Below are 17,009 nucleotides of genomic sequence, written 5' to 3'. Positions count from 1 at the left end.
TAGAGACGGGGTTTCACCATGTTGACCAGGATGGTCTCGATCTCTTGACCTCGTGATCCACCCGCCTCGGCCTCCCAAAGTGCTGGGATTACAGGCTTGAGCCACCGCGCCCTGCAGCTTCCCTTCTTTAAGTGGCTATCATAGGGGTGGTGGGGAGATGGAGACGGTTAATGGGTTAAAAAAAAATAGTTAAAATGAATGAAAAAGACCTAGTATTTGATAGTACAACAGGGAGACTATAGTCAGCAATAATTTTATTTTGTTTAAAAATAAAAGAGTATAATTGAGTTCTTTGTAATACAAAGGATTAATGCTTGAGGGGATGGATACTCCATTCTCCATGCTGTGATTATTATGTATTGCATGCCTGTATCAAAACATCTCATGTATCCCATAAATATATACACCTACTATGTGCTCATAAAAATATATAATTATTTTTAAAAATGGCTATGATAACACCTACCTTATAGTGAAATAATGTCTAAAAGCCCTGTCACACAGGAGGCCTTTCCTGATGGTTAATTTCCTTCCATTCCTTCTTCACAGTTGTTAATTCAGAACCAGGCAAATTTGGTAACTGACACCAGGTCTTTTTTTTCCCTTCCACCTTGTCAGAGGTGTCCTACAATGCAGCACTGTGCTGTAGATGCTGGTTCCCTGTTAAAACCTGGGGAAGAGCACTGGTTAAATATCTGCAGACACTCTGTAGGAACTTCTCCGTAATGACTTTCCCTTCTCCCAGGTGACCCCTCTGGTCAGTGAGCAGCATCTCAGAGTCATCAGGAGAAGGCTGGACCCTGTGGGGAGGGTGGAGAAGCAAGCAGAGCAGAGTCTTCTGTGGCTGCGATTTGTCCTTCTTCAGGCAAGGCCTCCATCTTCTGCTCTGGTGGAGCAGCTGCCTTCGGACACCCCACCACACCAGACTCTCCTCCACAGTCTTCAGAGAAATTGGTCTCCAGTGCAAATCTGTGGTCCCTGCTCTGTGGTCTGACTCTTGCGGATCCTTCCAGCCTCCCTTCCATGCCAGCCTCCCTTTCGTACCAGCCTCCGAGGCAGGATCCTGTCCTGCCTTCCCTTTCATGCCAGACCTTACCACCCATGGTCTTCCTCAGTCTTGTGCCGGGCCTCTGTTCCTTGGCGCAGTGACTTCCTCTGCCAGGAATGTGCCCCCTCAACCCCGCTCCCTTTCGTTGGTCCCTGGGGTGAACACATACCTAGTTAGCCTTCAAGGAAGCTCTCCAGTCACCTCTTGTGAAAACTGCTCTGCTTCCCATACGTATTGTCAGCCGCCCCTCTTTGTGCCCTCCCGTAGGCCCTTGCATCGTAACATCACACTACAATGTTTGCATGCTTGTCGTTTGAGCTACTTTAAGGCAAGGAGCCTCTCTTACTTATCATTAACTCCTCACTGCATTGGACAGAGCCTGACACCACGGGGGCCTTCCGTGTTGGCAGAACAAAGAAATGAATGGATGCATGGACAGATGGAGACACTAATGGAGCTTGTTGAGACAGAGGCTATAGCTGCACTGACGTGAGAACAACTTCATCCTCATGCCCCAGCCTTTTTCTGGGGGCAGGGGCACCTAATAACCTTTCTCCCACACTAAACCTTACTCACTACCAGACTAGTAGGCCTTAAACTCTGGGAGCAAGAATGGAACTCCCTCCTATCTCAGCACCCTCTGCCCAGAGATTTTAATTCAAGGCAAGGGACTGCATATTTATTGAGAACCTACTATGTTCAAGGCACCGCAGTGATACAGTGATAGGAAATAGCCTGAAAGTGCTTCCAGAAACTGTGATTTTAAATCCATCATTGACATTTTCTTCATAAACATCTTTATAAATTCAAGATTCTCTCTGGATCCTCTGATGGTTCTTTCTGAAAGTCCTTCAGACTTCAATAGTAGTAGAGGGGGAAATGTGGGCACCTCTCCAATAAGACATCTCTTCCTTGCCAGGATACATGGGGTTTCTACTACATAGGAGTCCCTGGCCCATAGGATTATTCAGGGCCAAATAAATCATACTTTGTTCTCATCACACTCTGACATTTTATTTAAGGAAAATTAGATTCAAATGGGTGTACAAATCGCCATGAATGAGAAGAGAGAGTAAGGCAGTCTCATCCCTTTGATGAGGAGGACCTCAGATTTCTGTCGGCACATTCCCCTTTATTCATTGTTCAGCACCAGCTGGGTTCAGAGTCAGAAGGCCTTGGACAGGACCTGCCACATCCTCAGAGCAGATGGTCTGAGCTGGCTCCACCTCCACAGTTTCATTTCTGGGACCAGGGTGAGCTGTCAAGTCTTATGTTTTAGCCAAGCCTCATTGCAAGATAGTCTCACCTGGCACCATACTTGATCCCAGGTTGGGCACAGGGCAGAAGCAAAAAGGGGCTAGTGAGAAGCAAGGCAGCACCGAGTGAGAAGACCCAGCCTCCTGAGAAATGGGAATCTACAAGGCAACAGCTGCCTGGGGGGCATCCCGAGGAGGCAGGAGGCACCGGCAGCACCCAGCACTGCCCATGGGGATTCTGAAAGCACTGATATGGGCACACATGGATATTCTCTTAGCCTGGGGCTTGGGGAACAGGTAGGAGGATCAGGAGGCAAAAAGGCTGGGGCCAGGAGAGGAGCCCTCTGCATCTGGCCAGTTTAGGTAAGTAGGATTGTTGGAGTTGAAGGTTGTTAGAATTGCTTTGCAGCAAGCTCTTCATTTAGGCCCCCTCTAGGACACCCTCTCCCTCCCATCTGCCTCCACTACCTGTGTCCTTGGCCCCAGCATCACTGAAATGACAAACAGTAGTCACTAGCTTACTATGAGGCAATCCAATCATAAGGCCTACTCTTTTGTGGCACCAAGAGACCTGCCTGGTACCTCTCTAGAACAACATAGAAGTGCTTGGTTCCCACAGCTCACTCCTGCTGTCTAAAGCCTCCCTAACCCAAGTCTGTCTCTTCTGCAGTCCCACCCCCTGTACCTGTGCAATGCCAGTGATGACGACAATCTGGAGCCTGGATTCATCAGCATCGTCAAGCTGGAGAGTCCCCGACGGGCCCCCCGCCCCTGCCTCTCACTGGCCAGCAAGGTAGACTCATGCTTTGCCCTACACACACCTGGAACTTCACCCAGCTCTGGGCTGTGAGAAGACCCTGTGCTCTCTTGTCCCCACGTTTCCTAAGAGTGATGCACCTGATTCCCTCAAGTTTCCCTAACCCATGACTGGTCTGAGAGAAGTGTAAATTCACACCTCTGTTCTTTCTCCTCCAACTAGCACCAGCAGGACTTTTTGACCTTCATCCTGGCATGTTTCCCATCCCACCTCCTTACCATCACTTGGGAGTTCCTGAGTCCCTTCTGCTGCTCAGCACCACAGCAAAGAAGGGGTCAATTGAAGGGATTTTTCCATCTTTTAGAAATATACACTGGGCCAGGCACGGTGGCTCATGCCTGTAATTCCAGCACTTTGGGAGGCCAAGGCGGGTGTATCACAAGGTCAAGAGATTGAGACCATCCTGGCCAACATGGTGAAACCCCGTCTCTACTAAAAATACAAAAATTAGCTGGGTGTGGTGGTGCGTGCCTGTAGTCCCAGCTATTCAGGAGGCTGAGGCAGGAGAATCGCCTGAACCCAGGAGGCGGAGGTTGCGGTGAGCCAAGATTCCACCACTGCACTCCAGCCTGGTGACAGAGTAAGACTCCATCTCAAAAAAAAAAAAAAAAAAAAAAAAAAAAAAAAAAAAAAAAAAAAAAAAAAAAAAAAAAAAAAAAAGGAAAAGAAAAAGAAAATAAATACTGAGCACTATGCAAGAATAGCAAAAATAGAAACCATTGCCCCACCCTTAGAAAGTTCACACTTTTCCCTTGAGGTTGCAAACTAGTGGCGTACAAGCTGGATTTGGCTTGCAGATACGTTGTATTTAACCCTCACGGTGACTTTTCAATGTGTAAATTAATTGCCACATTTAAAAATTAAAAATGTTTATATAAAAACTCAGATTTTCAGCTTCTCTAGAAGAAACCTGAAAAGCACATGGCTATAGGCCATGGTTGGTGGGAGCTGGGCTGGGGCTGCCCCCTTTCCACAGCTGTGGGCCTCTTTTTTGCTTTGCTCCACCCTGACCTGCTACCTCACGGGGCCTCTAGACCTTTGCCTGTGACTCCTGCTTTAACTAACAATAGCAGTTACTGTTTTCTATGTGCTTACAATGTGCCACGTGGACATGAGACAGATTCTTTGTATTATTCACTTTTCAGGACAATCAGGAAAAGTAGGCATTATTATTCTCCATTTGATGTATGAGACAAGTGAAGATCAGAAAAATTAACTTGCTGGATGACACAATTAGGAAGGGGTGGAGTTGAGCTTTGGATCCAATACTGTCTGTTTCTTAAAACTAGTCTTAATCTATCTGTGGCCTCCCTGCTAGCTGGAAAACTGAATGTATATGTGGAGTATAGTTAGATTGTTTGTGGCACACATGGGTATGCTCCCAAGGGTGGTGATAAGAGAGGAGAGTTACACTCCCAGCCTTTGTGCTAGCTTGCTGTCTCAGGGCCAGATCCCTTGTGGATCTCCTGGTCTCCTGGACACAAGGAAACAGCCTGGGTTCTTTTTTTTTGGAGACAGAGTCTGGCTTTGTTGCCCAGGCTGGAGTGCAGTGACGTGATTTTGGCTTACTGCAACCTTTGCCTCCTGGGTTCAAGCAATTCTCCTGCCTCAGCCACCCAAGTAGCTGGGACTACAGGCACACGCTGCCACACCCAGCTAATTTTTTGTATTTTAGTAGAGATGGGGTTTCACCATGTTGCCCAGGCTGGTATGGAACTCCTGAGCTCAGGCAATCCGCCCGCCTTGGCCTCCCAAAGTGCTGGAATAACAGGCGTGAACCACTGCGCCTGGCGCAGCCTGAGTTCTTACCTCATCCTATGGCAGGCAGGAATGTGGGCAGGATTCTGAATGTGGTCGAAGATATTCACCTGGCCTGGCCATGCTGACGAGGAAGGGGATTCCAGAGGTGGTGGGAAGCAGGGGATCAAGACGCACTTGGAGGAGCTGGGGAGTGTGGCATCTCTGCAAGGCTGTGAGCCTTCGTGGCAGCAGAGTTGTTAGGCTGCAGTTGCTTGCCCTACTTCTGGATGTTTCATTTCCCTTACTTTATAAAATATGGGCAAATGTCATTCATTTATTCATTTGATAAACAAATTCCCAGTGCCTGTACTGCATTAGATAGTGAGTGTGTGTGTGTGCACACGCGTACACGCATGTGAGCGAGAGAGAGATGGGGAAGAAGGGTTCAGAGAAGCTTTGCTGTTATTTTTTTCCTCCTCCTCCCTCTTCTCCTTCTCTTTACCTATTATAAAAGGAATTTATGTTTATCCTAGATACTTTACAGAAAAGTGTAAGTAAGCTCATAGAAACATCTAGAATTCTGCCATACAGAGTTTCTGCTCTTCTTTTGTTTGTTAATTTATTTATCTTTAGAAATGAAGTCTCACTCTGTCACCTAGGCTGGAGTGCAATGGCATGATCCTGGCTCACTGCAGCCTTGAACTCCTGGGCTCAAGTGATCCTCCCACCCCAGCCTCCTGGGACTAGAGGTGTGCACCACTATGCCCAGTTAATTTTTTTTTCATATTTATTTTTTAGAGATGGATTCTTGCTTTGTTGCCCAGGCTAGTCTCGACCTCCTGGGCTCAAGTGATCCTCTTGCCTCAGCCTCCCAGTGCACTGAGATTACAGGCATGAATCACTATGCCCAGCCAGCTGTTCTTTTAAAACAATATGATTTCACAGATGTGTGAACACTTGGCAAAGTGTAAGGATGCTTCCACGTAGTAGGTTTTCTTCCTGCCTTCTGGAGGCCCATATTCCTGTAGGAGAGAAGAAACATGTACACAGACACTGTGAAGTAAGGAACATATATATGGCCAGCGCCCTTTGAGGTACTTAACTTTGTTGGGCCTTTGTTTCCATCACCATAACATAGGACTTTTTATTTCTTACCCCCATGATTATCATGAGGATGAAAATAATATATGTCAAGTGATTCTCCTGCCTCAGCCTCCCCAGTAGCTGGACTACAGGTGCATGCTACCACGCCCAGCTACTTTTTGTAGTTTTCGTAGAGAGAGGGTTTTACCATGTTGGCCAGGATGGTCTCCATCTCCTGACCTCGTGATCCACCTGCCTTGGCCTCCCAATATGCTGGGATTACAGGTGTGAGCCACTGCACCCGGCCAGTAATATGAGTCTTGAAGTTCCACAGGCTTACCTCAAGTACTTGGTTTTGTTTTGGTTAGAATTCTGTTAGTTGAACTGAACGTGTTAATACAAGTTATAGGAAAATGAATTGTAAGTAATAAATTTAGTTAGTTTGGTAGAACATCTTTTTTTCTTTTTTTCTTTTTTTTTTTTTTTTGAGACAGAGTCTCGCTCCGTCCCCCAGGCTGGAGTGCAGTGGCTCGATCGCGGCTCCTTGCAATCTCTACCTCCCAAGTTCAAGCAATTCTCCTGCTTAGCCTCCGGAGTAGCTGGGATTACCATCGTGTGCCACCACGCCTGGCTAATTTTTGTATTTTTAGTAGAGACAGTGTTTCACCATGTTGACTAGGCTGGTCTCAATCTCCTGACCTCAAGTGATCTGCCTGCCTCAGCAGAGCTGCAGGGGATCAGTGGTTTCCTCCCAAAGTGCTGGGATTGGATTACAGGCATGAGCCACTGCACCTAGCCGAACATCTGTTTTTCTTAAAATATGACTCATGAGAGGTATATGGGAGAGATGGGGTCTTAGGGGAGGAAAAGTTTGGAAACCACCGATTCCCTGTAGCTCTGCTTTGGCTTTTCCCGTTGGTGTCAATGGTGTTGACACCAGTGACAGAGCTGGGGCTTTCAAGTCAGATAGCCCTGGCCTTGGAGCCTGGCTCCTCCACTGCCCCTCAGTGTGACCTGGACATTTTAGCTCACCTCTCTAAGCCTCTATTTCCTCATGGGGGAATAATGGACTTATATGTAGTTATGAGGATTTAATGAGACAGTACAGATGGAAGCTTTTAGCCCCATGTCGAGTACATGGTAACCACTCAATAAATGATTGCAGTTATCATTATAGTCATCATCATGGGCGTCATCATTCCATGCTTTTGTAGTTAACAAAGTTGGGTTTTTTTCCTTCCATTTGTTATCTCTCTTATTCTTTTCTGAAACCTTCACCATAATTCTTCTGGACGCTTCCATTCTTGTCACCACCCCACTACCCTCTCCACCCTCCATGCAGTTGTCCAGATTGGTTTCTGTTTCTTTATTAGCAGCTCCACAGCCATCCTGGTGATAAGCCTTATCACCTCATGCCTGAACTAGTACAGTGGCTTTTGCCTGCTAGAAGGAGCTAGATCTGGAGAAAAGCAGATGGGTGCAAGCCCTGTGTCTCTTACCATGGTGGCCACTACCTGGTAGTAAAGAACAGGCAGTCTGAAAGCTGAGGTCATGGGTGGAAATTCTGCCTCCACTGCTTCTCAGTTGGTGACCCTGGACAAATTATTCAGGCGCTGTGAGCCTCAGTTTCCCAACTCATTGGGGCTGATGACTGTCTTATAGAGTTGTGAGGAGTAAACGAAATCACATGTGGAAAACACGTAGTATTAATAATAGTCGATATAAGGGCCGGGTGCCGTGGCTCACGCCTGTAATCCCAGCATTTTGGGAGGCCGAGGCAGGCAGATCTCGAAGTCAGGAGTTTGAGACCAGCCTGGCCAACATGGTGAAACCCTGTCTCTACTAAAAATAAAAAAACTAGCTGGGTGTGGTGGTGTGCACCTGTAGTCCTAGCTGCTCGGAAGGCTGAGGCAGGAGAATCGCTTGAATGTGGGAGGTGGAGGTTGCAGTGAGCTGAGATCATGCCGCTGCACTCCAGCCTGGTGATAGAGCTTAGCCGGGCCTGGTAGCATACACCTGTAATCCCAGCTGCTTGGGAGGCTGAGGCAGGAGAATCTTTTGAACTTGAGAGGCGGAGATTGCCATCAGTTGAAATTGCACCACCATACTCCAGCCTGGGCAACAGAGTGAGACTCTGTCTCAAAAAAAATTAATTTTAAAGAATTAATAAAAATAATAGTTGATATAATAAGAACTAACACTGAAGCAACACCATGTGCCAGGCACTGTTATAAATGCTTTGTGTGGATTCGTTTATGTCGTCCTCATAACAACCCTATGGATTAGGTCCTGTTATTATCCCAGTTTACAGGAAAAGAAAACACACATAGAGTAGTGAAGTGACTTGCCCAAAGTCTCACAGCTAATTATTTCAGAGCCAGCATTCAACTCTAGGCAGTCTGGGCCCCGGATCTCAATAAAGGTTTATATTCCTTCTCCGTCCTTCCACCCTTAACTTTCAAGCCCAGAGGAATCCCACCTTTGCTACTGAATCTTTCCTTACCTGCCCAGCCAGCCCAGTAGGAGCAGAAATCCCTCCCTGGGGGCATGGCTTCAGCGGGTAGGGTGTCTGTGCATGCTTTCAACATCATCTTCTGCGAAGTCTAGGTTTCCGGGAGGTGCCTGGTGGGTGGAGGGGAGAGGCCAAGGGTCCTTCCTGCCCCACCCCTACCTCAGAGTAAGCAGCCTCACTTTTATCTGCTTTGTATATTGAAGATTTGTGCCAGATTTTGTGTCTGTGTGTTGGTGGAGGGGATGGTGGAGGGGAGGGCCCTCTGGAGTGAAAAGGGTTTGGAAACTTCTGTTTCTATTCCTTTGTGCTCTAGAATATTATCAGCATTGTAGTTTTATGTATATGCTTTGTCTCCACCACTATATTATGAGCTGTTTTGGAGGGCCTGGCCTTCCCTGGCTTGGTGCTCTGGGAACAGTAAGGGCTTCATTTTTGATGAGTGAAATACACTCATCAAAAGATACACAGGGACTCTTGTCTAGAGAGGAAAATCTAAGACCCAGAGAAATGCAGCAGCTGACCGTGAGTCTGGCAAGTAAGCATTGCAACTCATTCTCATGGCTCTCTCTGTCATGGCTCCTGTTGCTAGAGGCTGTGGCAGCCTTGCCTGCTGCCCCTAGGGCTGGCCAACTGTGAAACTTCCAAAGAGCTCTCTGGCTTCTTTCTAAAACCACCTTCCTGTCACGAGGGCCTGCCCATCCTCTCTCTGCTTTCCAGATTCCACTCCCCAAAAAAGTACTTTTTTCCTTTTTGCCTCCCACAGACTTTCTTGGGGTCAGGTGGACAGGAGGCATAGATAGCCCTAGATTGGGTTGCTATATGTCTCCAGATCTTGCTTTTTATTCCTAGAATTCTGGACAGAGGGACCCACTGCCTGAAAGTCCTGTTTGTTTTCCCCTGTTGGCCAATGCTTTGGGCTCTTTGATCGCTTTACAACTTTGTAATTATGGGCTGTAATGGGCTGGAGTGTTTGAATGTCACGGTAATTGCCTTCCACTGTTCCTACCCCAATTCTTCAAAGAGAGAGGGGTGGGGAAGTAACAAAATCTCCAAAGAAGAAAGTCTTTGCCCTTACTCGTGCTCTTCCAGGCCAGGGTGGGTCCAAGGTCTTGTTCTAGGGATGTGAAAACTAAGGCCTGGGAATCTCAATTCTGTGACTACTGGGGTGACCTCTCCTGTCCCTTGGCCAAATCCTGGAATAGGAGATCACCAGTAGGGTTCCCCTACCAGGGATTCTATTTCCCCTGGTACTTCTCTCATACCCTGGCTAGGAGGGTTCTGAAGATTGGAGAGTCTCTGCCTGCCTGGAGAAGCTTAGATTGGGTGGACTTCCTGGGAGGAAGTGAGTAGGGAAGATGGAAGCCACAAACCTCTCAACTTCTTCAGCAGTTCCATTCTGGAATTGACTGGTCCTGTGAATTTCCAGTCAATTAGCTTGGTAAGGCTGGGCCCTAGGAAAATTACCTTCCTGATCAAAATGAAACCCCACCTGAGTGTTTCCTCTGCCGCTGTCTGGGGAGTGGAGAGCAGGAACCTGGAGCAAGGAGCTGCTCCCAGCCTGCCTGGCAGGAGACCTGCCCTGACAGGCTCTCCCTGGGAAGACAGGCAGAGATCAAAGTGCTGAGCCTGTGAGTTAAGTCCCAGCTGGCTCTTCTTGCTGCCACCACTACTAGCAGGAGGGTTAACTCCTTCACTGCCTGTGGGAAGACCCCAGAGACTTGGGGTAGGGTGGGGCTACCCAGGGATGTGAAATCACAGCCTGATGCCATTAGAAGATGAACCTTTGCCCTAGGAAAGAAGGCTGAGGGGTGGCTGTGCTGGGCCAGGAGGCCCCAGGCCAAGGCCAGGAGCAGCTCCTCACGGTGCCTGTTAGTTGTTTGCCGGTGTGCCTCCCCCCTCCCCCGACCTTTAGCTCTTATCTCCCTTTCTTACTCCCCTCTCCCCCACCACCCACCCTGGATTCCTGCTTTTTGTTCTCCTTCTCAGGCTGCTATCCATTTTGCCTGGTTGGCTAGATTGTGCTTTCTCAAGCTACTCTTGGAGCCCTTGGTGAACAGGCACATGTGCACATTCACCATGTGGGTTACTAGAGACCCTCCCCACTTTTGTCTCTAATGCCACCGTAAGGGAGAGGACGAAAGGATAAAACACTGGACAGAGACTCCTCTAAGTCCTTGAACTGGAGCCAGAGAAAGACTTGGCAAAGTAGAGTGTGGCAGGGAGAGGGAGCCCATGAGATGGGCTGAGACTGAGGCTTTGTGATGGTGGCCTTGGGTGAGAGCGCTGTCCCAGGCTCTTACACCTTTGCCTGAGCTGGGGAGATGCCCTGCAGGCAGGGCTGGGTCCTGAAAAGCCCAGCTCCATCCGAAGGAGAGCTCCCCAAAGCCCAGCTCTGTCTGAAGGAGAATTCTGCTTCTCTGCTTTCCCCTTCTTCCTCTTTCCTCCTCCTACAGGGTGCAGGTCACTCCTGCGCTTTGTGCTCACACCTCTTAGTGAAGGCAGGCTGATTGTACCCTAAGGGCAAGGGCTGTGTCTTACTTGTCTTTAGCCCTAGAGCCAGGGCCACCACCTCGGACCCAGTAAACCCTTCTTAAGGGTTTGTTCCATTACAAAAGGAAATGCTAGATATTATCCTCTGAAGGCAGTGGGGACCTGAGTGAGCTCAGGAGGCAGAATAGGAGATCCTAGACCCTCTGACCCCCTGCATACATAGATGTGAGCGTGCAGAGGTGCAGTGTGGGCAAAATCCTAGGAAGGGACAGATGTGTGAGGGTGAGGCTAGCCTGTGGGTGGGCTCTGTCCTTCCCCGAGCCTAGCCCAACCTCTGCTGTGTGCCTCTGCAGGCCCGGATGGCAGGTGAGCGAGGAGCCAGTGCTGTCCTCTTTGACATCACTGAGGATCGAGCTGCTGCTGAGCAGGTACTCAGGGACATTTGTGTGTTCAAGGAGGGGGCCGGATGGAGGAAGATAAAGCTCTCAGAGGGGAGAGAAGGGCAGGGAGAAGTCACAGCAGCCCTGTGGGCACCTTCCCCCTGTAGCTGCAGCAGCCACTGGGGCTGACCTGGCCAGTAGTGTTGATCTGGGGTAATGATGCTGAGAAGCTGATGGAGTTTGTGTACAAGAACCGAAAGGCCCATGTGAGGATCGAGCTGAAGGAGCCTCCGGCCTGGGTAAGTACACAAGACCTCCAGACCTTGCCCTGCATTCACCCCCACTTTGTCCTGTGGCAACTCCCACCAAAAGCCCTTAGACTCCTGGACCTGAGAGAGATCCTAGAAACCCTCTAGTTCAACTTCATCCATCAGCTGTGTGCCACTGGGCAAGTTTCTCCCCATCTTTGGGCCTCACCTGCAGAATGAACAGATCAAGACAGATGAGTTCTAAAGTTCTTTACAGCTCTGTGGCTTCATGGCATGGAATAGCAGAGACAGAATGAAACCCTGGTCTCCTGATCCCTAACGCACGACCCCTGGTTGGGGCTTCTCTACTGGCCAAGAACCTCAACCATCTGCTCACTGGCAAGGGACTCCCACCTTGCAGAGGGGTCCCTTTCTCTTTTTTCCCCAAGCACATGGGTTTTGAGATAGTACTTTTCCCAGCTGGCATCTGGACAACCCTCTCTGAGTGCCCTTGAGCAGCGAAGGCCCGCCTAATCCCACTTGCAGGTTCCTCCCCATCCCCTCAGATGGAGGACTTGAGGTAACCCCCAGTTAGCCATGTACCTCCTGAACCTCCTGTGTGTCCTCTAGAATTGACCCAGCTCCTCCCTGAAGTATGACCTTTCCCTCTCTGCTCACTCCCCAGCCAGACTATGATGTGTGGATCCTTCTGACAGTGGTGGGCACCATCTTTGTGGTCATCCTGGCTTCGGTGTTGCGCATCCGGTGTCGCCCCCGCCACAGCAGGCCGGTGAGCAGTGTGGGCTCTTTGCGGTGGTGAACGTGTGCACATGTGTGGGTGGGTGGGGAGCAGGAGGGAGAATGTGAAGAAGGAAGGCACCTGTATACCCATGAAACTGTTTACATCCAAATAGCCCAGCATCTGTCTTTGTTGATTTCCAGCAGCCTCTCCTCATATTATTCATTCAACAAATACACCAAGTTCTATTACATGTCGGGCACTGTTCTAGGTGCTGAGGGTAGTACAGTGAACAAAATGACAAAAACCGTCTATCCTCAAAGAGCTTTCATCCTAGAGGGAGAAAACAGACAATAAACAAGCTAAATAAATAAAATCTATAATGTTTTAGATGGTGGTATGTACTATGGAGAAAAAATAATAATGCTGATAGCCAAGTGGGGAGGGAATACAAGGGAACAGGGTTAATTTTTAAAAGCAAGTCCAAGAAAGGCCACATTGAGAAGATGGCTTTGCAGCAAAGACCCTAAATGGGTGAGGGAGTGATGTGTGCAGGTGTCTGAGGAGAAAGAAATCCAGGCAGAAAGAACAGTAAGTGCAAAGGCCTTGAGGCAGTGTCTGAGGAACAGCATGAAGGCTGGAATAGAGAGAGTGAGATGGCAGAGTAGCCGGTGGGGGCCCAGTTACGGGTCATTTGTTTTTTCCCGTGGGTGAAACAGGAGCCATTGGAGTGTTGTGAGAGAAGGGGCGTCACAATCTGACTTATGTTTTAACATGATCATTCTTGCTGTTGCAATGAGAATAGACTACAAGGAGGCAAGGCTGGAAACAGAAGCCAGCTAAAAGGCGATTGCAGGAATCCAGGTGACAGTAATGGTAGCTTGGATTAGGAAGGTGGCAGTTAAAACGGTGAGGAATAGTTAGGTTCTGGGTATATTTTGAAGACAAAGCCAACAGATTTAGTAATGGATTGTTTGTGGGGTGTGAGAGAGAGGACTCAAGGATGGCACCAAGATTTTTGGCCTGAGCAATTAAGAGAACGGAGTTACCATTTGCTGTAATGGGGAAGACTGGGGCAAGCCAGGCATGTGGTTAGAGATTAGCTTATGGTTAATAGGATGGGGCATATAAGTTTGAAATGCCTATTAGATATCCAAGTTGAAATGTCAAACAGCAGTGGGATAAAAAGTTTCCCTCATGGGTCATCCAAGGAAGAAAAGCTAATGGTATAAGCAAGTGGGTGGACTGGGAGGGCTTGGCGTGCTTGGCAGAGACACATATGAGCTCCAAGGAGATGAACTTCTGAGGATGTTCAATTGGCCATGTGATCTACCTGAGTGACTGCTAACTGAGTCCAAGCTGGGGTCCAGAGAGGAAGGGAAGGGGAGCCCATGCCCCACTCTGAACCCCATTCCTCTTCCCAGGATCCACTTCAGCAGAGAACAGCCTGGGCCATCAGCCAGCTGGCCACCAGGAGGTACAAGGCCAGCTGCAGGCGGGCTCGAGGTAAGAGGCCAGACTCGGGGAGCAGCTGCAGCTCAGCCCCTGTGTGTGCCATCTGCCTGGAGGAGTTCTCTGAGGGGGAGGTAAGGCAGATCTTATGGTTTACCTCCCTGACCAGTCTGGGGAGATTGAAGCTGGAGCAGGGGTGGACAGGCTTAGGGCTGGGATGAGTACCTTGGCTACATCTGTTTCCCATGTATCCTGCATGAGGCAGAGATCAGGGACCAGCCTGAGGTTTGGTCACTTTCTGGCCTTCCAGTGAAAGAGCACTATCGTTTGTTGAGAATGTACCACGTGCCAGGCTGCAGTGGTACTTTGGATGCATTATCTCATTTTAGACCCATGGCAGTGAAGGGTGGGGTTAGATATATTTTTTATCTTCATTTTACAGCAGAAAATTGTCTGTTAAGAAACTTGCCCAAAGTCATGCAGCTAAGTGCAAAATCCAGGTCTACGTGATACAAAAGCTCATACCGTTCCTATTCTACTGTGAGGTCTTTTGCAAGTAGATAATAGCAAGAAGGAGAGGCCTAAGGGAGTTGGGGGATATCCTGATTCCTGGCAGTTCCTATGGCTCCAGAAACCTTTGGTTTGGACTCCCCCTTTCTTTCCAGGAACTACGGGTCATTTCTTGCCTCCATGAGTTCCATCGTAACTGCGTGGACCCCTGGTTACATCAGCATCGGACTTGCCCCCTCTGCATGTTCAACATCATAGGTAGGAGGTGGGCCGAGGACTCCCCTGTGTGCAGGCGGATGGGTCTAGAATGTGACTCCCTTTGGGAAAGGGTTGAGCCTTGAAGCCGGGGAGAAAGCAGAACTGCCACCATAGTTGTATAGGCTGTGCACTGTACCAGAGTGCCTCACTTGAGGGGAAGGGTCATTCACAATGTAGATATTTTTATTATGGTAAAAATTATTTGTATTTCATGACAAGTTTGTTGATTCTAAATCTGGGTGATTTGTATGTTTATTATTCCAATTTTCTGGCAATAAAGCATCCTATTCTAACAAAATCAGTATGTTAAGATAATTTTCTAAAAGATGAAAGTGAAATGAATATCTTGAGGAAAGAGAACCTTTTTCCCAGGTACCCACAGGTGCCCTATGGGCTAGCAGTGGTCCTGGGTGAAAGAGCTCCAAATGGCTGATGGGAGAAGCAGGGATTGACACACATAGTGGGCCTCCCCGGGCAGACATCCTGACTGGAGGAAATGAGAAAGTCCCAGAGCACAGTCAGGTTAGGCACGTCCTTGGTCCCCCAAACTCTGAGCTCACAGGCTATGCAGGGTCAAATAGATTAGCTACAGCCATATCTTTCTGAATGCATTCTCTATAGGTTTGTAGCTTTAAACATCTGTGCTCTTGGTTCTTTTTTTCAGAGGGAGATTCATTTTCCCAGTCCCTATCACCCTCTCGATCTTACCAAGAACCAGGTCGAAGACTCCACCTCATTCGCCAGCATCCTGGCCATGCCCACTACCACCTCCCTGCTGCCTACCTGTTGGGCCCTTCCCAGAGTGCAGTGGCTCGGCCCCCACGACCGGGTCCCTTCCTGCCATCCCAGGAGCCAGGCATGGGCCCTCGGCATCACCGCCTCCCCAGAGCTGCACATCCCTGGGCTCCAGGAGAGCAGCAGCACCTGGCAGGGGCCCCACACTCCTATGCACAGGGCTGGGGACTGAGCCACCTCCAGTGCACCTCACAGCACCCTGCTGCTTGCCCAGTGCCCCTGCGCCGGGCCAGACCCCCCGACAGCAGTGGATCTGGAGAAAGCTATTGCACAGAACGCAGTGGGTACCTGGCAGATGGGCCAGCCAGTGACTCCAGCTCAGGGCCCTGTCATGGCTCTTCCAGTGACTCTGTGGTCAACTGCACGGACATCAGCCTACAGGGCATCCATGGCAGCAGCTCTACTTTCTGCAGCTCCCTGAGCAGTGACTTTGACCCCTTGGTGTACTGCAGCCCTGAAGGGGATCCCCAGCGGGTGGACATGCAGCCCAGCGTGACCTCTCGGCCTCGTTCCTTAGACTCAGTGGTGCCCACAGGGGAAACCCAGGTTTCCAGCCATGTCCACTACCACCGCCACCGGCACCACCACTACAAAAAGCGGTTCCAGTGGCATGGCAGGAAGCCTGGCCCAGAAACTGGGGTCCCCCAGTCCAGGCCTCCTATTCCTCAGACACAGCCCCAGCTGGAGCCACCTTCTGCTGATCAGCAAGTCACCAGATCCAACTCAGCAGCCCCTTCAGGGCAGCTCTCTAACCCACAGAGGCCCAGGGCCCTCCCTGAGCCAGCCCCTGGCCCAGTTGAAGCCTCCAGCATCTGCCCCAGTACCAGCAGTCTTTTCAACTTGCAAAAATCCAGCCTCTCTGCCCGACACCCACAGAGGAAACGGCGGGGGGGTCCCTCTGAGCCCACCCCTGCTTCTCGGCCCCAGGATGCAACTGTGCACCCAGCTTGCCAGATTTTTCCCCATTACAGCCCCAACCAGGCATATCCTTGGTCCCCAGAGGCATACCCCTTGATCTTTGGACCTTCAGGACTGGACAGGAGGCTGCTACCAGAAACCCCAGGCCCCTGTTACTCAAATTCACAGCCAGTGTGGTTGTGTCTGGCTCCTCGCCGGCCCCTGGAACCACATCCACCTGGGGAGGGGCCTTCTGAATGGAGTTCTGACACTGCAGAGGGCAGGCCGTGCCCTTATCCACACTGCCAGGTGCTTCTGGCCCAGCCTGGTGAGTTTTCAGGGGGAAGTGGGTGTGGTAGGAAGAGGAGACTAGAGCTGAATATTTCAGGACAGGTGAAGTCAGCCAACAAAGGGTTGATGGAAGCTGAGAAGGATACAGCAGAAGTGATTTGAAAATACTTAACCATTGGGACAGCATAGCATGCTGGCTAGAGTGCTGGAACACCCCAGCTCTAAAAGGTGCTACCCATTTAGTTGGCAGATCACAGGGAGGTCCTAGGGAGGTACCAGTGTGGCTGAGGCATCAGAAAGGCACTTGGAAGGCCGGGTGCGGTGGCTCATGCTTGTAATCCCAGCCACTTGGGAGGCTGAGGCAGGAGAATCACGTGAACCTGGGAGGCGGAGGTTGCAGTGAGCCAAGGTGGCACCACTGCATTCCAGCCTGGGTAACAAAGCGAGACTCCATCTCAAAAAATAAAAAAAGGTACTTGGAGTGGTCTGGGGC

The 17,009-nt window shown here is 49.7% G+C and overlaps 1 protein-coding gene across 4 annotated transcripts in view; it reads left to right on the top strand.

Annotated features, from left to right (window-relative positions):
* RNF43 (ring finger protein 43) overlaps positions 1–17,009 on the top strand; it is a 64,619-nt gene that overhangs the window by 44,411 nt on the left and 3,199 nt on the right. For all 4 annotated transcript variants that reach the window (XM_017539750.2, XM_017539749.2, XM_037742452.1 and 1 more), the window contains 7 exons: positions 2,975–3,097; positions 11,300–11,374; positions 11,494–11,625; positions 12,260–12,364; positions 13,738–13,899; positions 14,431–14,533; positions 15,198–16,553. In XM_017539750.2, coding sequence (XP_017395239.1) covers positions 2,975–3,097; positions 11,300–11,374; positions 11,494–11,625; positions 12,260–12,364; positions 13,738–13,899; positions 14,431–14,533; positions 15,198–16,553 — 2,056 coding nt within the window. The remainder of the gene's footprint in view (positions 1–2,974; positions 3,098–11,299; positions 11,375–11,493; positions 11,626–12,259; positions 12,365–13,737; positions 13,900–14,430; positions 14,534–15,197; positions 16,554–17,009) is intronic.

This window comes from Cebus imitator, unplaced genomic scaffold (assembly GCF_001604975.1).
Source record: "Cebus imitator isolate Cc_AM_T3 unplaced genomic scaffold, Cebus_imitator-1.0 Scaffold121, whole genome shotgun sequence".
Taxonomy (NCBI): Eukaryota; Metazoa; Chordata; class Mammalia; order Primates; family Cebidae; genus Cebus; species Cebus imitator.
Note: the sequence above shows the minus strand (reverse complement) of the source record. Positions and strands in the feature narration are given on the sequence as shown.